The following is a 21,971-nucleotide window of genomic DNA, read 5'->3' on the forward strand; positions in this document are numbered from 1 at the left end:
TTCGTTGGGACCAAAACTCCCAAAATTAATCCAAACCTTCCTTTTGTGGTCATAAACCTTGTGTTAAAATTTCCTAGATTTCTATTAACTTATACTAAAGTTATTGTGCAAAAACCAAGAAAAATGCTTATTTGGGACCTATTTTTGGCCCCTTATTCCTAAACTATAAAGACGAAAACTCCCAAAATCAATCCTAACCTTCCTTTTGTGGTCATAGACCTTATGTTAAAATTTCATAGATTTCTGTTTACTTATACTAAAGTAATTGTGCGATAACCAAGAAAATTGCTAATTTGGTCCTTGTTGGCCCCTAATTCATAAACTGTTGGGACCAAAACACTCAAAATCAATCCCAACCTTCCTTTTATGGTCATAAACCTTGTGTTGAAATTTCATAGATTTCTATTTACTCTTACTAAAGTTAGAGTGCGAAAACCAAATGTCTTCGGACGACGATGACGACGACGACGTGATACCAATATATGACCAAATTTTTTCAATTTTTGCGGTCGTATAAAAACCTTAATAAAAATATCAGGCTTAAAATCATATCCAAAGGAATGTCCAAACTCATTAGAAAACACGACGACGAAAGACAACATTTCAAGGAAACCATCTTTTCCCAAAAGTAGCTATTTTAATAATGGTGATTGAACTTTTAACAAATGTTGAAAGAAGAATTTAAAAAAAGAATATATATGAATTTATTATAAGGTCAAAGAGGTTTCTAATTGTGTTTCATTCCCTTTACATATTTAAGCAGATAAAATATATTTTAACTAACCCCGTTCACTACATCTTCAATGTGTATCAATTCAACATAGATATCACCGTGTAGAACGCCACATGCGGGGTGTCGGCTATGTTTGACATGGGGTGGCAATATTGAAGCGACGAAAAAGTAAGAAGGTAAGTTCAAGCATCAAAATTTCTTATTTCTAGAACTCTCAGTACCATATAATGTATTGCACGGAAGGAACCGCAACATAATCTATTTCCTGAAAGCAGAAGCAGTCGTTTTCAGTGCTCAGTTTTCTCAAACACCTCGCCCTAGTTTTCCGTGTTGCAGATTTTGAGGCTTTATATGCAAATTTCGGTATAAAAAACTACTTTACACAGCAATCCCCCGTATCATTTATATATCTGTTTGTCGTTTTCATTTTTAGCCATGGTGTTGTCAGTTTATTTTCGATTTATGAGTTTGACTGTCCCTTTTGTATCTTTCGTCCCTCTTTTACAATCATTCCATACCTCACATAGAGTTGACATACTGCTTATAGTATTTGAGAAACAGACCTTATTGCACAACTTTAACCTTGATCACCGATCCAGGAAATGAGGTAGAGATCAGGTGAAACATGTGTGACAGATATGTAGATCTTACAATGAACCAATATACCAAGTATAGCCATTCTTTTCCTCAAGTGAGAAATTCATGTTACATTATTAACACCTTTACATTTTTAAGCAGAATCTTCAAAATAAGGTCAAGGACAATGGACATATTACCAAAATAAACTTTGTAACATAGGCATCTGCAATCAAATGAAGCATCTAGGTCTTTAATCCTCTTCAATGGTCTGTATGGGTACAATTCAGCCACATCAAATACAGGGACAAAATATGTCAGTTCATTCCTGGAATCTATCTATTTTCCAGTCTATGGAGATTTTTATAATCTGGGGAATAGTTTTGAATACTGAAGATATGCTGAAAACTAACCAAATTCAGGGGGGGTAGACATGCATGCACGACTAAGGTGTGGCAAGTTAGTTCATACTGAAATATTATTGAAGGTCAAATTAACCTTGACCATCCACGCATGGCTAACCTTGTATCATAATTTTTTTTAACGCATTCAATTAATTTCTTTTCAAGGTACCTTTTGACCTTTGTTTAGCTTATGATTTTATTTGCCAACTTGTAATTCCCATTTTTCTTCTGCTTTTTCAGTCTCAGAGGGCTTTGTACTTGTGCACTTAAGACAATTTACAGCCTGTTAAATGGTATAACACCTTTCTCATAACTTATAGCCTAAAACCTATTTATAAACACTCCTTTTTTGTGAGTGGCATTTGTTTGAGCTGCTGTCTCAAGACTTTATACCCACTTCTAACATGTAGTATTTGAACTCGAGCGTAAAGGTAGGTGAAACTCTAGGAAATCTATAGTGAATACCATGAATCTGAATTAAAATGGAGTCTGCTGTAGAAATAAGATTGGTTATTAATAAATGAACACTACTTTTTTATTTCTTCCTTTATTTGTATTCTTGGTCTATTCTTCAATGTACAACTGTACATACACATTGTAATTTTGACAACAATATATATATTATAACCTCATTGTCCATAAATAGTATGTGGTAAATCTGAAACAATTGCATCAAAAAGTGTCAACAAAAAAAGTGATTCTGTGTATACATTCAAGACATATACAACCTTTATAGTAATATTTAAGTGTTAAATAAATTTAATATTAAATTTACACTTTTTTATATGATTATGATAACATTTCATATGTTAATTTTTCGTTGAAATAAATGATACACATTTAAATTTTGACTAGGGTATACGATAAAATCTAATTAACAAACAGTCTTCACACTCAACACTAAAATAGTCATCTCGCTTTGCATATGGTGTTTGAATATTTTAACATATAAATCAAAGCCCTCATAAAATCAAATTTATACTTAACAAGGGCATTTAATCATGCACTGACCAAAAAACATTGTAAAATTGTAACGTATACATAAAAAAATAATAATCAACAACTCACTCATTCTCAGAAAAAATGTATTCCCAATTACCACAAAAAATAAAATATTCAAAACAGGCATAAAATACACGTATAATATATGATATAGTTATGCTATGAATGATTATACTTCCCACTATCCATTTTTGAGAACAGTTTAGCGAACTGATATGCAGTCAACAGAAAATGATAAAATTCATGAAAATGCTCTTAAATCCTCTTTAACCTATAACTGTGAAAAAAATCTATAGATATTGGGTAAATTAAAACCACAAAATGGAAATGGGGAAATATATTTGTTGGTTTTGAGACAATGTACACAACCAAACAGCAGTATAATTATAATATTCTAGAATCACAGCACTAAGTTGTCTGCCCCTTGCCTGAGCACTACAGTTATCTGCCCTTGTCAGACATTTTTCTTTCCTTCTGTATACTGTGATATAATTAAATTGTACAGAAATTAACATATTTGAATTATTTCATTTTATTCACATAATTTATCACATTTATATATATATTCTTTATATTATGTACAATTATTATGTATCACATTTGTGTAATTTATTTTTGGTATTTCAATTTTAATAAAAATATATGTTTTCAAATTTAAATCCAATATTTTAAATTTAAACAATAAATATCATATAAATGCAAAATTACAAGTTAAATCTTTATACACAACTGTGAATAAAGTTGTACAGTAATGTAAATCATATTTTACCCCCTCCCACCCCAATAGTTCAGTCTATATTTTACTACCCTCCCACCCCAATAGTTCAGTCCACATTTTAACGTCTGCCACCTGGCTTAGGTCCCCAAGCATGGCTAGATTTAGGCTGTACGACAGCCCCAAAGGTAGGGAAATCATCATTGCTCATAGTGTCTGGAACCTGAGCATTCCATGGAGCATCGGTCACAGTGAAGCCTGCTGCTGGCCTCTCCTTCCTGGGTCCACCCTGATCTCTCTGGGGTTTAGTCAGCTGCTTAAGATATTCCTGGTCAATGAAATCTTGAAGCTAAAAATAAAGAAATAAAAGATTACATAAAGGCACTGTTTAAAATCTTGGAAACAAATAAAATAAAAATTTCAGTTTACTTTTCAGAAAAAACAATCATAATAAACCCAATAAATTTTGAACAACCCTTACAACATCAGTACACCTCTTATCTATCAAGCTTATCACCAAATAATTTCACTCCACTAGACCATTTATTTATTGAAATAAACATGTACGGGACATTCAAATAGTTCACCTGAAATTATTTCAGATTAAAAATCTAAATTCCAACATTCTCACAATTTTGATTATTTTCAAAGTTTTAACATAAAATATAGGCTCATCATCAATGATATTTATATTAGTATTCCCATTTTTTAGTTTATTTTTACCCTAGAAATTGAAAATGACATGCAACCATTGCTTTCTGGTTATTTTAAATTATACAAAAACCCCACCACTTTATTGTAAGAAATGTACAATAGCATTTGACTTGATAGCAATGTCACACAAGAGTACAAATTCAGTATCCAAATAAGACTTACAAATTCCTCTTCAATGTTGAGCAGATGATCACGGCAGTCATAACAATCATCTTCTCCACCAGAGATATATATTATATCAGGATTCTCCTCCGGACCCCTGGGGAAACGGATATCCACTTTGAAGTCATCCATTAATTTACGGATGTTCTTGCCTTTAGCACCAATAATACGAGGATGGACACGATGATCAAGTTTACATTCGATGGAAGTCATTTCCTCCTGAAATATAGACAATAATTGTTATAAAGACAGGTTAATTGTTGAAATAAGCATCTTGTAAAATATAATTGAATTATCAAATCAGAATATCATTGGTCAAATCCCAAAACTTTGAAATCTATTTACTTTCCTCATTTCCAAGAAAAGGTTGTACAAAATTTACTTTTATGCGGCTTCAAAATAATCAGCTCCATATTCAAATTGAAAGACAAAACAAAACCATATATATTGATTTTGAGTGTCGATGTTGGAAGGATGTCCTTGGAAATTCTGTACAGTGGTAATTCTATGGTTTATATATCTTTTAGTTCTGCATGTTTAACAAGCATTTACATCTGAATGTAGTATCCCTATTTTCATTCTTTTTTTTAGTGTTCAGCATACCTTATGCACAATATTAGGTGATATAGACACATAGTATTGTTACTTACATAATCACGGACCATCTTAAGAATTTCTGTCTTGGCAGCGTTGGCCTTATCTTCGTATCCAGTGATAGTTATGATATTAGTATCAGCATCCTCTTTACCGGGGAACTGAATGTTAACATCAAACTGATCACGTAGTTTGTTAACAACAGCTCCTCGACGTCCAATGATCTTAGAGTGGTACTGAGGATCTACCTCACATTTCACTTGGAAACTTTTCAACATCTGTAAAAACAAAAATAGGTTTATCCATTTTTTTTAAAGTAGGAAGGAATTTTTGTTTATATTCTATATAAGAGAGTGCAAATGTACATTTTTCCAATGTCCATAACTTAATTTTTGTTTTACCATATTATATACATGTAAGTGTATATTATTTAATACAATGAAATAAAATCCAATATGTATAGCATAAAATGAAGGTAAACAGTAAAATTCATTTTCATTCAGAAATCGATATCTACTATATACAAGTGTTGTTTGAAAATATGAACTTATTAATTATCATATGACTTACCCTATCCTCTTTTTCTTTTTCCAACTGATCACATTTCTCTTGTAGAGCTTCCAATGCCCGTTTAACATTAGCAGGAGGACCGGTGACCTTGACCTTGTCACTGTGTTCCTCTGCTGGGGGTATAGATATATTGACATCATAGTCGCCCATCATTTCACGAACATCTTTACCTTTAGCACCGATAATATATCGATGGTAATCAAACGGCACAGTCATTTCTTCAGTGACAGGAACCAAATCCTGAAAGTAAACAATACAGTTTTCATCACTTACTGTTTAATTTGAAAGGCGAGTTATTTTAGTGACATTTATGAGGCGCATTTGCTTTTTTGTCTACGTTGTAACGTTCTACATACTTTCACTGCAAGTAGAATTTGGTTGGGAATATAATGAAGTTTTTCACAACATTATACACTGATTTTCCCTTGTAGAGACAATAAGGTAATCACCTTTTAAATAACAATAAAGTTAGATAGTTAGACTGATTTAAAAATAAGCAGGTTGTATGCACTTATTTGCAAAAAGGAACATTTATATCTACTCTTAACAAAGTAAAACTATCCAGGTCAATAAAAGGGGGGGGGGGGATATGCATCCTATTTGAACACGAAAATTTGTGTATGTATGTATGTATATATTCAGGTTCAATTAATAAATTTTTGAATATAGCAAAATTCACCAAATTTGAGATTTTTTCTATGGAAAACTGTGAATGTAACCTGTATCTTATTCCCTACACTCTAAAAGAGCTGGTTGTTTTACCTGTAATGCCAGTTTAGCTGCCTCACAATTCTCTGGTTTACCAGTAATAACAATGATATCTGATTTGTTGTGACCTGCTTCGTCCCCATTGACATCACCATTAGGTAAACTGTTCTCTGCTGGAGCTGTAAGATAAAATATAGGAATAATACAGATGTCAACAACACATATATACTGTAATGTCAGAAATTATAGAAAAGTTTTCATTAATGTGAGTATCACAATAATAAGAGCTTACATTAAGATAACTGAAACATAGACCTGTTAGCAGATTTTTTCAAAATCACAAATAATAAATGCACACAACAGTTTTTGAATTTACAGTAGTATCCAATTATTATTTGGAATGTGTCAATATTTCATAAACTCTTTTTTTCACGATGTGACGGTATCAAGTGACTTTAAACCATCTTAATATAATTATAACAGACAAGAAATAAAGTTAATTCCGACTTATGATATAATAATAACTTACCTGCTCCATTCTGTCCTTCACCATTCTGACCTCCAGCATTCGGTGCACCACCATTTTGTTGTGGAGCACGGTCAGGAAATTTAATGCCCACTTCATGTACTTTAGTTATTTCCTGAACGTTCATTCCACGATTGCCCATGACAGTTCTATGATACTGTTGTGGGATTACACATTCTACGGTCACCTGTGCATCCTGAAATTATCACAAACATTTTAGTATAAATTTCAATAAAATTATTATAAAATGGTCATCCCAAAAATAGAATATATACAAGCATAGTGTATCTTGAAGAATTATTACATCTGTATGTAGATTTAAAATACAAATGCCCAAAATATTGCTTTTTTTACATAGTCCAGTTTCTGTTTTAATTATACATACAACTTATGCTGAAGTTTGCCATACCTAATTTTCTAAATCAGTGATGATGATTAACATAATGCAGTAATCCTCATAAAACTGAAGTTGTCGTAGTTTAAAATAAGGGTCTGTTGAGAAAACCTGGGACTAGCACAAAAGTACACAGTTTAACAATAAGATATTATTTCACATGTGTAATATAAAATGATGGTAATTCTTTATTAAGCTTCTTTACCAAGTATACTAAACTTAATTCAACCCTGAATTTACAAGATTAATAATATAAAATTCTTTAAAATTTGACCACCTTTAAAAGTTGTCTCGAATTTCTAGAAATTTCTAAACTTACGAGATCAGCAACAATTTCCAGAATTCTTCTCTTAGCTCCCTCAACACAATCCTTAGATCCTTTGATTACAACCGTTTCAGATTTAATGCCACTTCGAGGGAAACTGACAGTAACTCCTCCGTACTCATCAGCGATGTGTTTCAATACTTCTCCACGACGAGCTACAAAGTGTCTATGGTGTTTTGTTGGTACTTGACATTCAATAGAGACAACGTCATCCTGGAAATTATAAATACAAAGTTATAACCAACATCCATATTGCATCAAAAAAAATTCTGAACTACATTTCAATTCTCCATAAAAACTTTGACTCTGATGGTACCAATATTTTGAGTATCTTGTGAGTATAAGTAAACCACAAAGACCATCAATTTTATTTAGGCTTGTTTCTGATAAAACACAAAATATATTTTTTTTATTTCTATCAAATAAGGAACCCAATGTAAATGAAAAACAGGAGAAAAGTGGATGATCAAAAACTAAAAAGCAAACCAACAATATCCTGTACCCATTTTGCTGCTGGTATATATATTTTAGAGGAAATAATATGTTGAATGCATTTATTATAAAAGTGATGAACAACAAATTGGAGCATATTGCTTTCAATTCTATTTATTTAGAAGAAAGAACATAAGAGATCAGATTAATCATCCCGATGGAAGCTCCAATCATGTTTGGAGAATGTTAAGAACTTTTTAAGTAGGCTGTTCTCAGCTGTTTATATAACAATCAATAACATGTTCTATTATTAAGTTAAATGCCATATTATGATTAACATTTATTTAAGTGCAGATTTAGTCATTGTTAACTCACCAAGCTCTTGATTCTTTCCTCAAGTTCTGCTTTAGCTTGATCGACTGATTCCTGCTTTCCAATGATTGTGATCAACTCTTGGTTGTCATCGTCCTGACTGGGGAAGATAACTCTAGCTCCAGTTCTCTCCCTAACCTAGGAACAATTCATATATATTTAGTAACAAAGCTAATTAAAGGGAAAATAACTGGTACTCCAATTATCTCTCAGACCTAGTAACAATTTATTCAAATACATCAACATTTCGCATTTATATTTCAGTAACTAGGCTAACTACAGGACAAATAATTTGTGTTTCAGTTCTTTCTCTAATGTATTATCAATTCATTCAATTGAATTCTTTTTCAGGAAATATGTTAAACATAGGTTATATTTTATCATGAAAGATGTATGTGAAATTATTCATGGCTTACACTGTACTATGCTTTATTAAAATTTAAAACTTTCTTAAATTTGCAGACATGAGATCATTAATAAAATGAATCCATCAATTCCCGTTAAAATTGCATAGAGCATGAAGGTTTGAAGTGCTAATTAAGTTTGATTTTTTTAAATATTCTCCTGCATACTTCAGATTTTGAAATAACAAATATAAATACCTGTCTAATATTTGAACCATTTCTGCCAATCAAGAATCTGTGATATTCTGGCTTGGCTCGGACTTCAGCAGTAAATCCTGATTGTTGCTGTAATTAGAAATATATTTATTTGAATGTTAACAAGACATGCTTTTCTTCAGTTTCTTTTCTTTTCTCATTTAAATATATGGAAAAAGTAAAATCACAAAAATACTGAACTTAGAGGAAAATCAATTCGGAAAGTCCATAATCACATGGCAAAATCAAATAACAAAACGCATCAAATACGAATGGACAAAAACTGTCATATTCCTGACTTGGTACAGGCATTTTCAATGTAGAACTGGACCAAGAGTGTAACATTACTTTTTAACTGAACTCTGAAACTGATATATAAATATGATAAGAAGTCCTTATTTCTCTTGTAAATGGTTTGACACTGATTATTCTTTAAATCATTAATTGAAACAGATACACGCATCTTTTCTTTTGCCAATCTCTTGTTTCCTAAATTTAAAAGAAATTATCAAAGAATATATCTAAGTTTTGTTACATCATAATTTTTCTTACTTATATCTTATTCAACTTGTATTTGAGCTATAAAATACTTATAAACTAAAATTATATCTAAACAACTAACTACTGGTCTACCTACTTTTTCATTGGTTAATTCTTGCAGTTGTTTCTTTGCATTTTCTACATCATTCTTAGGTCCTCTGATTGTGACCGTGTTGGCAGTGGATCCTTGTTGTGGGAAACGTATAATAACCCCACCACATTCCTGAGCGATGGACCGAATCAATCTGCCTTTAGCACCAATTATAGAGTTGTGCAGATTGTGGGGGATCTCTATCTTCTCTTCCTTGATATTAGCCTGTCAGAGGGATATATAAAAAAAAAAGATTTTAGGAATTCTTGATTATATTAAACATTACTAAACAAAATCACTAAATCTAGATAGAAATTGAATCAAATTATGAATAACCTATATCCCGATACTAAAATAAACACCACAAAAGAAAGAAGGCTGAAACCATAGTTAATCATTTCTCTAAATAAAGTTTTTGAATTTGATTTTATCTGCTCATATAATGTTTTTATTCATTTGTCAGTTTATAAATGTATAAATAAATACAATGATATAATAGAGTTGTACATACCAAGTCTTTCTGTATATCTTCAATGAGTTTTCTTGCTTTTTCCACATTAGGTTTCTTTCCAGTGATGACTATGACATCAGATTCAGCATTCTCACTGGGTAGATCTATTTTTGTGTCAGTCTCATCTCGAATCTACAAGGACAATTATTTCACATTTAGAACACTACAAAATCAATGCGTTAACAAAATTCCAAAAAAAAAAATGGTGTCCACAGTACAAGGATGCCCCATCCACACTATCATTTTCTATGTTCAGTGGACCATGAAAATGGGGGAAAATCTCTTAAATTACAAAGATCATAGCATAGGGAACATGTGTACTAAGTTTCAAGTTGATTGGACTTCAACTTCATTAAAAACTACCTCGACCAAAAACTTTATCCTGAAGCGGGACGAACGGACACACAGACCAGAAAACATAATGCCCATAAATGGGGCATAAAAATCTACTGGATTATGTGGTAAGAAGAATGTTCTGATTATAAAGTATAAATAAATTCTTGGCATTAAAACAGGACAAGTGGACCAATTCAGAAATTCAAAATCTGAAAAATTGTATTTTCTATTGAAATTATTTTTCACAATCATTCAAGATATGTTTTTATATCCCTGCTGGGGTAGTTTGTACATGTCATTATGATTGATAAAAAGTAAAAACACAAAAATACTGAACTCCGAGGAAAATTCAAAAAGGAAAATCAAAAATCAAAAGGCAAAATCAAAAGTCCAAACACATCAAACGAATGGATAACAACTGTCATATTCCTGACTTGGTACAGGCATTTTCTAATGTAGAAAATGGTGGATTGAACCTGGTTTTATAGCTAGCTAAACCTCTCACTTGTATGACAGTCGCATCAAATTCCATTACATTGTCAACGATGTAGCAAGACAAATTATGAATAGGTGTCTATTAAACACCTGCATAAAAAGTGATGAATTAGCAAATATGCACATTTAGATAACTGTACTTTCAAATGCCTAATGGTCAAAGCATGTTACTTGTTAATTCAAGCCAATGAGGTTATTTATAACCAGTCATATGTAAATAACAAAATGGTGGAAATCTATAACAAAGCTGATCATTTTATTACAGCTTGAATGTTCATTTAAATAATGTTATAGTCCATAAAATACCTTTCTAATATTTGATCCTCCTTTTCCAATGATGTTCTTGTGGAAGTCTTTGAAGATGTGTACTTCAGCTTTATAATTGCTAGCAATCTGAAAATAAAAAGTAGACCATTTTTGTACATAAACATAAGACATGTGAGCTATTTGGAACTATATTTCAGAGTAAGAATATATGGCTTATCTGGCTACTTCCTGTTTGGTTAAGCCAATCACTTATTTCCAAAAATATATATTAACAGTTTTAAATTCAAACTTTAGTCAAGAGAAAAACTTGATTATTGAAAAAATTCTTCATTGTAATATTCACTCAAATCATACTTTGTATACCATATACGGTTTAAATCAATTACAGAAGTTTATTTTTAAATTGCATATCAAGACTTTACTGCGTTAATATTGAGTCACTGAGAAGGTCTTTGCATCGGAACTAAACACATTTATTCTAAAAACAGATGTTGGCATGACACGGGTTATGTTTTTCTCATATATGTTATGATGGTATGATACTAAACCCCTAACGGGAAGGATTGTGCCTGATGTTCATATGATGAAATCATAATCTTTTAGTCAGTTTAAATGAAGTCTGGAGCTGGCATGTCAGTTAACTACTAGTAGTCTGTTGTTATTTATGTATTATTGTCATTTTGTTTATTTTCTTTGGTTACATCTTCTGACATTGGACTCGGACTTCTCTTGAACTGAATTTTAATGTGCGTATTGTTATGCGTTTACTTTTCTACATTGGTTAGAGGTATAGGGGGAGGGTTGAGATCTCACAAACATGTTTAACCCCGCCGCATTTTTGCGCCTGTCCCAAGTCAGGAGCCTCTGGCCTTTGTTAGTCTTGTATTATTTTAATTTTAGTTTCTTGTGTACAATTTGGAAATCAGTATGGCGTTCATTATCACTGGACTAGTATATATTTGTTTAGGGGCCAGCTGCGGAAGGTCGCCTCCGGGTGCGGGAATTTCCCGCTACATTGAAGACCTGTTGGTGACCCTCTGCTGTTGTTTTTTATTTGGTCGGGTTGTTGTCTCTTTGACACATTCCCCATTTCCATTCTCAATTTCATTTACTAAATCAATTGAGTGTATGATATAAGTTTCTTTTTTAAACGTCTGGTCAGTTATCTATGTATGGACTTCCATCTATGTATGTAATCTATATTTATCAGAAGTTATTTTGTAGCTTGAGGAAAATTGTACTTGTATGGTTACTCGACATTTTAGTGACAGAATTCAGAAATTTATACTCTATGAATATGCAACTAAGACCTACCATATCTGTGTGCATGGAGATGAGATACTTGTAACACTTGTCCACATCATCTTTAGGTCCACGTAACTGTACGATGTCACTCTTTTTACCCGGGTCAGGGAATGTTATCTGGACTTGATTGAATTTATCCTTGATTTCTTTGATGTTGTCTCCTCTGGCTCCGATTAATGTTCTATGGAATCTCTGCTCGATGATTATATCTCGGGTCTTCTCATTTTCCTAAAGTTAGAAAAAGAGATAATTATCTCAAATACTGTTTTCACAATAGCCGTTGAGCAGAATACAAGCCATTTATGTTTGACAATGGTAGCATTGTTGCTGTATTTAAAATTGAAGATCCAAGTTCATGATGATTGTTAATTTTTTCTGCTTGCAAAAGTAACAAATTTAAAATGCTGTCAAAAATTAAAATTGTTTGCAGTTATCAAATCTTTTTGAGAGAAAACATTACAGCCGATTCCATTGAGTGTGTAGGCAAAGGTAATGAAGTCATTGGTAGGTTAGGTAAACTATCCTACTTTAAGAGAAGACTAGTCTGACAGATGACCAATCTATCTATCTTTTGGACTAGGCTTCTTTGAAAGGAGGGTAGTATACCTGACCTAATAATGACTTCACAATTCAGCTTACAAGTAAGCTAACCAAAGATATTACTTTTGCCTACACATTCAATGAAATGAACTGTAAATATGGGGTCACACCACTTCTTGTTCCTCCTATCGTGATGTTAAGTTCTTACCATTCTTTTAGCCATTAGCATTAATTCGTCCTTGGCCTTCTGTACTCCAGCAGGATCTCCTTCTATACGTATGATAGGGCTGTTCATCTCGTCAGATGGAATCTTAATAGCACAACCGGTCTCATTCTTAATACGTGTAACTGTAGAATAAAAATGTCATTTAATGCATTGATGTTGATTGTGATCAGATATAAGATGTGGTATGGGTGCCAATGAGACAACTCTCCATCCAAGTCACAATTGGTACAAGAAAAACCATAACAGGTCAAAGTACAGTCTTCAACACTGAGCCTTGGCTCGCATCAACCAGCAAGCTATAAAGGGCCCAGAAATTATCTGATGTTAAACCATTTTAATACCATAACCATAATTTTAAGTCATGCACAACAGCATATAAGAGTAGCTGGTAAGACATAGATTATTTGTTGCTGATATTTGGAACATGTCTTTCCATAAATAAACTTGGTTATACTTGAAGTCCTTTTTGGTTTTATCTTTTTTCAACATTTGTACAAGTTTTGGTTTTTGAAATGTTTTGGCCACACCCATCACTGCAGACAATCATTGTTGAATTAATTCATGTATATCAAGTGCAGTAATACAAGTACCTTAAAAGCTAGAAATTTCAATACTGATGGACAGAAAGGTGAAAAATATCTTCATTGAAACAGTGTTATGGTGTATGCTCATTCAATTAAAAGTTTCCTAACTTTAACTGTAGATATGTACTTACCATTTTGTCCGTTCTTTCCAATAATGTGTTTGTGAAAACGTTGATCGACTGATATTGTATCAAATGACATCCTCTTTTTCTGTAAAAAAATAAGATAAAAACATCAACAATAACAGGTACGAAAGTGAAAATACAATGATGTCATAAATTGAATATTGAATCATGATTGCATTACTTTGTATATGTTAACATGTAATTCTAAATAGCCCAATGGTCCAATTTGTCAATCTGTTCGTATACTAACTAAATAGTAAATAGCCCAATGGTCCAATTTGTCAATCTGTTCGTATACTAACTAAATAGTAAATAGCCCAATGGTGCAATTTGTCAATCTGTTCGTATACTAACTAAATAGTAAATAGCCCAATGGTGCAATTTGTCAATCTGTTCGTATACTAACTAAATAGTAAATAGCCCAATGGTCCAATTTGTCAATCTGTTCGTATACTAACTAAATAGTAAATAGCCCAATGGTGCAATTTGTCAATCTGTTCGTATACTAACTAAATAGTAAATAGCCCAATGGTGCAATTTGTCAATCTGTTCGTATACTAACTAAATAGTAAATAGCCCAATGGTGCAATTTGTCAATCTGTTCGTATACTAACTAAATAGTAAATAGCCCAATGGTGCAATTTGTCAATCTGTTCGTATACTAACTAAATAGTAAATAGCCCAATGGTCCAATTTGTCAATCTGTTCGTATACTAACTAAATAGTAAATAGCCCAATGGTGCAATTTGTCAATCTGTTCGTATACTAACTAAATAGTAAATAGCCCAATGGTCCAATTTGTCAATCTGTTCGTATACTAACTAAATAGTTGAACCGTGACTTATTACAGTACTTACCAGATCTTTAACAATAACTTCTAATTCTTTGACTGCTTCATTAACTTCCTCTGGTGGGCCTTCTACATTGATCTTGTCTGTCCCTTCTGTAAACTCAATGTGTACCTACAAATTATCAAATTAAGTTATAAATACGCACAGACAAATTTGTACAAAGAATTTGTGACATTTCCTTTGAATGTTCTACTAAAATTCTCAATCATATTTTTTCAAGTAAAGCTGCATTTATTTCTAGAAAAGAACTAATATCATAGATATATGTGAAACTAGGCTAAAATATACATTCAGGACATTAATCACTGTAATTTACCTTAGAGAATTGTTCTGTAATTTTCTGGATGCCTTGCCCCTTTCTACCAATGATGTATCTATGTAACCAACTGGGGGCATCAACTTCTGACATCACATTACTGTTTGCCTGAAATAAACAATATCTCGTATATTTAATAATTTATGACTATTTCTCATATTTACAGGAAATCATATTAATGCCAGTATGTAATATGACTTTTTAAAACTTTTAATTACTGTATCCAACTCTTATAAGTTAGTAAAGCCTCAACATTAAACCCAATAGTCTATAATATCTGTTCATTCCATTTCTTTGTTATGCAAAAAACATTTACGTGGTATATTTAGTCATATTTCAGCTTGAATACATTTAATAATTGTTTAAGACCCATTGGTGGCCTTCAGCTGTTTTCTGCTCTATGGTCAGGTTGTTGTCTTTTTGATATATCAGTGTTCTAGGATTCCCATTACCCGTTACCCGGGGTAAGTGGATTAGGACAACGGGTAAGTCATTTTTTAGCCTTTGTCACCCGGTGGTAAGTCAATTTTCAAGTTCGGGGAAGCCGAAAAACTCTTGAAATTTCCCGGTCCTCTTCAATTTTCCCATATCTGCTTTTTATTTTTATTAAATCACGAGAAAAAACTTTGATAAAAGATCGAAGATTTTGTCGATGTCTATCGGCGCTTTTATTCAAGCACTCGTTTACTAGGTGTAATCAAGCGCAAAAGAGACCACATTCTTCTCCTATCATTCTAAAAGTCGGTCACGGTGTCGGTAAAAATCGGAAAATCTGGATTGATAACTGGTGCTTAAATCGGGACATAAACAATTTTTTTTCTTGTCATCGGAGGAAAATAAACTTACAGTTGCATTTATTATAGCTCTTAATAAATGACATAGTAATAACTATAACATATTTGTCAAATTTAGTAAGAAATCGTTTTTTTTTTTGCGCCGTCCGCATTGGTTGGCAGATTTAACTTTTAGATGTGGGTAAGTAATTTTTTTATTGATCTTACCCGTGGTAAGTCAAGGTGCCAAAAAAATCCTAGAACACTGTATATTCCCATTTCCATTCTAAATTTTATAATTATCTTCAAGTCAAAATGATTTTCCTGTTTCCTGCAGGAATAATTTATAGACTTTTCTGCATAGATAACCAGTATGAATATCTCACCTTAGAATAGACCATTGTAAGTGCAGGTCCCAGTTTGTCTTGTTCTCCCCTGAGGGTGATAGTTTCAATGTTATCATCAAGGGAGGGAACTTCTACAGCGACTCCTGTTTCCTTCAGTATCTCGTGTATACCACTGTATCTCGGTCCTATGATATACTTGTGCTGGCTCTTCCTAACTTCAACGGATACTGTTTGGCATTTCCTTTTCTGTAATCAAGTAATGAAGAAATATTTAAGTAACTGAATAATATGAAGTCATGATCAGTTTTTTATCATTTAAAATTAATATGCAGACTCCTCATTTTCTACCTGATAAATCATTTTGTGAATTTTCATTTTTAAAAGTGTATCTTGGAATTGACTATTTCCTATAAATTCAAATTTTAAAATATTTTGATACACCTTGTTAAAAATTAATGATATTGCTGAAAATTTTAAACACACCAATATAAGGGTAATTGGATTAGTGAATAGTTGACAAATGATTTAATGTAATCTTTACCTTATCCATATAAACTCTCATAATTTCGTCTTTACATTTGGCCACACCATCTTTGTCTCCAGAGATAACAATCTCATCTTTCATAACACTCGGCGGGGGTACGTTTATTTTGGCACCAGTCTCTTTAATCAGTCTTTCAACGTTTTCATTTTTTGGTCCACATATGAAGGGATGATATATTTTTGGCACTGGTAGTCTTTCAAATGCAAGTTTTGCCTAAAAATAATAAATAAAGTTTATATATATAATTAAGTTTAAGGAAGCTACAATGATTTCAAATATAGCAACAAAAAAACATGCATTAAATACCATCAATTTTGTTTATCAAACTTCATTTGACATTAAAAAAAATAAAATAACCTTAACATCAAATTATGTATCTTTTTAAGAAAATATTTTTTTTATGAATTTATTTACTTAAAATTAAAGTACACAAGCTTTCAGTGCTTTGAAATCGACTTTAAAAATGTTACCTGTTCGTCAGATGTACATTGTATTTCATGTCTAGCTCTCTCGATCCCCTCTTTGGTGCCAGTTATTCGGATCAGGTCAGATCCTTCGTCAGCTTTTGGAATGGAGATTTTAGTTGATGTACTCAATTCCAATTCCTGAAGTTTTTTGCCACTTTTCCCCAATATGTATCTGTGATGTTCCCGTGGTATTTTCAGGCCAAGTTGAGCCTACAAAAAATAAAAATCCATAAAATACATGGGCTTTGCTCATTGCTGAAGGCCGTTCGGTGACCTATAGTTGTTAATGTCTGTGTCATTTTGGTCTCTTGTGGACAGTTGTCTCATTGGCAATCATACCACATCTTCTTTTTTATACATATAACTTAAAATAAATGGGACACAGATGATGCCCCCCCCCCCCCACTTGCATATCATATAAAGAACAAAGTGACATAACTAAAGAACAGTAACAGTCATGCTACCTTAATTTGTACTTGATCAGAGTTTAGTGGTAATAAGTATTGTGTATTTAATTTCATAACATTTGGTTGAACCACCACTACAACTTCTTTCAAAATAACGATCACCAATTTGACCAAAAAAGGTTGGTTAATCTGCAGCAGTTATAACATGCACTGTCTGAAACCATTAAAAATAATAGTAAAACTTAATAAACTTAATTCCCCCTCCACTATAACAGAGGGCATAAAAAACACTGGTTGGAGAACACATAAAGCCTATTCTAAAACCTAGACTAAGTGACTCTCATTTAACTTAAAAAGATAGTTAATGTCAAAATTTACCTCTCACTTGACATTCCAAATGAACAATTTGGTCACTTAAACTTAAATAATATAAAACTTCTTTGTTGTATGTGAATTATTGTCTCATTACCTGTGTTTGTAGCCTGGCAACAATCTCTCTCCTAGCCTGCATCACATTTTTGTCTTTTCCATGTATAACCACTGTCAAACTCTGATCTTTAGCTAAACTCATTTCAATGGATACATCTATAAAACAAGGGAGATAAACTCATTTCAATTGATACATTAAAAGTAGAACCTTGTTCTTTGTTAATAGCTGAGAAGACATTTTCCAGTTACAAATGCAAGTGTTCACTCAATATTCTTCTATTTAAACTACTCTCCTTCTGACATTTGTTTTATTCAGAAATCAAATTTAGATGAGCAAATAATGCATATGGGATTGTCCCCATTGGTAACAAGTGCTTTCAAATGAAAACTTTTTGCTATGTCCTTCAATATACTTCTCCTAGTTCTATACCAGAGAAACAAATATACATCTATTTTAAGTCTGCCTGAAAATTCAGGATTCACTAGGTCATGTAGGTTAACAAATATATTTACCTTTAAAAAATCAGGGCCACAAAACACAATTGTTAGCAGAGGCCAGGATTATAAAAATATAAATACTAAACAACAACAAATATAAGCATGATAAAAAGCTTACTGTTTCTAGCCATTATTTCTTTGCATGTTTCTGCTTGCTTTGTTTCATCACCAAAACTGTGATCATTAAACCTTCTCTCTTCTACAGGCACAGCAAAAACCTACAATGAAATTTACATAATATATATTAACTTGCAAATGATAATCAGAAATGGATCTTAATTTAAAACTTTAATGTTTTGTGAATGTTGATTATTGTAACCAAGATGTCAGAAAATTGACAAAGGACAGTTTGACATTTGATTCATCTGACCAACACTTTTCCAAAGATTTTAAAACAATATCTCGCAAAATGTAAAATGAAAACCAATTGGGAGCACAAGTGTAAACAATTAATTAAAAAACCATATTGAACCTTGCAAGGGAACGAGCTTGTGAGCATGTTACTAGGTGACAGCAGACTATGAAATGGTTGTATTGTAGACATTAAATGATTGATTCTTAGGAATGTCATTTAAAATGTATTTTACTACACAATAACTTAATTTGTATTAATGAATCATAACCAACACATACTTGTGTGCATGTAGATGATCTCATGAGAAATTTGTTATTGGCTGGCCAAGGTCTAGTAGGTTCTGTCACTGGCGCATCAGTAGCTGGTCTGGGTGCTGGCACTGGCAACTCTGGGAAGGCGTCACTGTATGTTGGTGGACTTGTTGGTGCATTGGGCACATATGCCACTTCTTCAATATGTGGAACCTCCATATTTGTAGCCATATTCAAACTCGTTTGTCAAATGGGAGTTCCAAGTCGAACAGTACTAGCTGAATGCCTAAAAGATTGATATATAAAAGATACTTTTTTTTTTGCACTGCACATATAATTTAACGAAAAACCAACATTTTGAAATGATAACTGATGAAGTCATAGCTTAAACCAGGTTTCACACTTCTTCAGAATCATAGGGAGAAGTTTCTATCTTCTGGGTTTTTTTAAATGATAGGAAGAAGTGGCAAGATTTAATATTATTTATTTATTAATTTGTTTTAATGATTGATTACAGATGTATATGTCCTTTTTATAGCATTAAACTAGTATGTTTTAAATGAATCCATTTTATAGAAATTGCCTGTTTATATTAAGTAAGTGCCCTTAAATTGTTGTCCATCGCGCTTAATGTGCCCTCTGAGCTAACAATTACCCTGCCCTTTTTAAAAGCTGCAGGAAACACTAAATAAAGGAAGCGCTTGTTTTCTAGTGACCCTATTGTACAATGTATTTATTTATTTTTTTAAATATGAAGACCAAATACATTTTTTTTTTATGTTGTTCAAATTTTTCATTACACTCAAAAATGCAACCAAAAAGTAAAATCACAAAAATACTGAACTTAGAGGAAAATCTACAATGTAATTGGAAAGTCCATTATCACATGGCAAAATCAAATAACAAAACACATCAAAAACAAATGGACAAGAACTGTCATATTCCTGACTTGGTACAGGCATATTCAAATGTAGAAAATGGTGGATTAAACCTGGTTTTATAGCGCTAACCCTCTCACTTTGATGACAGTCTCATCAAATTCCATTATATTTACATGGATGTGTGAACTAAGCAGACATTATAAATAAAATAGTCAAAATATGGGTACAGCAGTCATCATCGTGTAGCAACTTTTAAAAGGAACAATTCAACAGAACACAAAAACATCTATCTACAAACGCATTCATTGATTCGCGTGTCTGACGTCAGAAACTTTTTAAACGTCACATATATTTGTCGTTCACTATACATACAAACAGAAACAGAACAATGTAACAGTTGTCTCAGTTTATCACTCATTTAAACATGTATGTAAATGAAGTTAGAAATTATATTTTTTTTCACTTGTGAGAAACTGCCAACTTAATATCTTTCAATATCAACAATGATTAAAGAAATGTGTTTGTAAATCAAAAAGGAAAAAAATACAATTTCTCAAAAAAAATTGAAAGAAAAATGACATTGTTTATTACTCTAAAAAGATATGTAAATTAAACAGCTTAAATTAATAAAATGAAACAAGCCATTTACAATTTTTGAAATGAGATACAACTTAACGTCTGTTAAAGTGATAGGGATCATTACATTTCTGTCAGCTGATCCATTTGTGCATTTGTAGTTGTCAAAAGAAAAATTTACATTTTGAAATGTTTTATAGCCTATAGGAATTAAACAGGACTTTTCTCAATACCGCAAAAATTAAAATTGCATTCTAGTCTAAAATTACAACAATAAATGCACACAATAATTTCTGATTTTACAGTACAAATTTATGAGTCTTTGAGTGTTATGAATCATTTACAGGGTAAATGAACAAATATGAGCCTCTATATTTAGACATTAACATGTAAATAACTATCCACTTGCTGGTATTTGTAATTGAAAACTGATGGTAAGGGATAATAAGTATTACCGTATTATCAAAGAATTTGCTAAACAAACAACAATTCTGTCAACGATGGAATATGTCTGTTGAGGGCAAGGCAAGGGTGAGTAAATAGTACACAACAGGTCAAATGTGCATAAATTATGTCAGCGTGCAATATTGCACATTACTACAATAAGCATACATCAGGCATTCAGAATTATGTAAATTAAACAAATTTTATCAAGGAAAACAGACAAAATGTCAAAAATTAGGCAGCCACGTCGACAGGTCCGAAGGAACATGTTGACGTGTCGGGGGTCTGGCCATTATTTACTAACTTACTTAAGTACTGCGTCCAAAAATCCGTCCTAAATTGGTTTTTTCTTCTTTTTAGGCTCCAATGTGGAAGCTGAAAGTCTACAAAAGATTTAATGTTGTGTATATTTTGATAAACAAATGATAAATTTGACAGAAATTTGACAAATATGGACTAACACTCACCACCTCCAAAAGGAACTAACTACACTGTGTAGTTCGTGCACCTTGATATCATTGCGCGATTGATTGTTTTGAGTAAGCAATATTCTGATTGGTCATCTCCGGGTTAAAGTTGAAAAAAAGAACCATTGTAACACCACATAACATGTGTAGGCGAATACGCACTATTTTGGAACAAATTTTTTTCTTAGCTTAAACAATTGTTCAACATTATAAGCCAAAATGCACATGCAAACATCATACAATCTTTTCTTGAAATCCAAATCGCAATAAACTATGATATTATCTATTATTTCAATGTCACGTGGCAAACCTGTGACGCTTTTCTTGACGTCAAAAGGTCACATAATTAACACTGGGCTCCAAGGGGTTGCCAGTAAGTTGTAAATAAGGCTCAAAAAGGAGGGGCGCCGCATTGAAGATCCCAAATTTCCATAAAGATGAAAAATATCAGAAGATAATATCACACATGATTATAATGTCCAAAGGTGATGGATTATCTTTTGACTGAAAAGTAAATAT

At 32.2% G+C, this 21,971-nt stretch overlaps 1 protein-coding gene across 1 annotated transcript; it reads right to left on the reverse strand.

Annotated features, from left to right (window-relative positions):
* Positions 1-3,176: 3,176 nt before the first annotated feature.
* Positions 3,177-21,533, reverse strand: LOC139501676 (vigilin-like). The gene is made up of 25 exons (XM_071290825.1): positions 21,453-21,533; positions 21,294-21,368; positions 19,112-19,370; positions 18,597-18,696; positions 18,021-18,136; positions 17,148-17,354; positions 16,675-16,890; positions 16,173-16,379; positions 15,014-15,121; positions 14,704-14,808; positions 13,853-13,931; positions 13,120-13,259; positions 12,381-12,599; positions 11,106-11,192; positions 9,969-10,100; positions 9,464-9,682; positions 8,830-8,916; positions 8,231-8,365; positions 7,418-7,636; positions 6,708-6,900; positions 6,233-6,357; positions 5,471-5,710; positions 4,957-5,178; positions 4,307-4,525; positions 3,177-3,779 (listed from the first exon to the last, which is right to left on the reverse strand). The coding sequence occupies exons 3-25, from the start codon at positions 19,313-19,315 to the stop codon at positions 3,552-3,554; spliced, it is 3,807 nt and encodes a 1,268-aa protein (XP_071146926.1). The 5' UTR covers positions 19,316-19,370; positions 21,294-21,368; positions 21,453-21,533; the 3' UTR covers positions 3,177-3,551.
* Between the last annotated feature and the right edge of the window lie 438 nt (positions 21,534-21,971).

This window comes from Mytilus edulis, chromosome 13, assembly GCF_963676685.1.
Source record: "Mytilus edulis chromosome 13, xbMytEdul2.2, whole genome shotgun sequence".
Classification (NCBI taxonomy): Eukaryota; Metazoa; Mollusca; class Bivalvia; order Mytilida; family Mytilidae; genus Mytilus; species Mytilus edulis.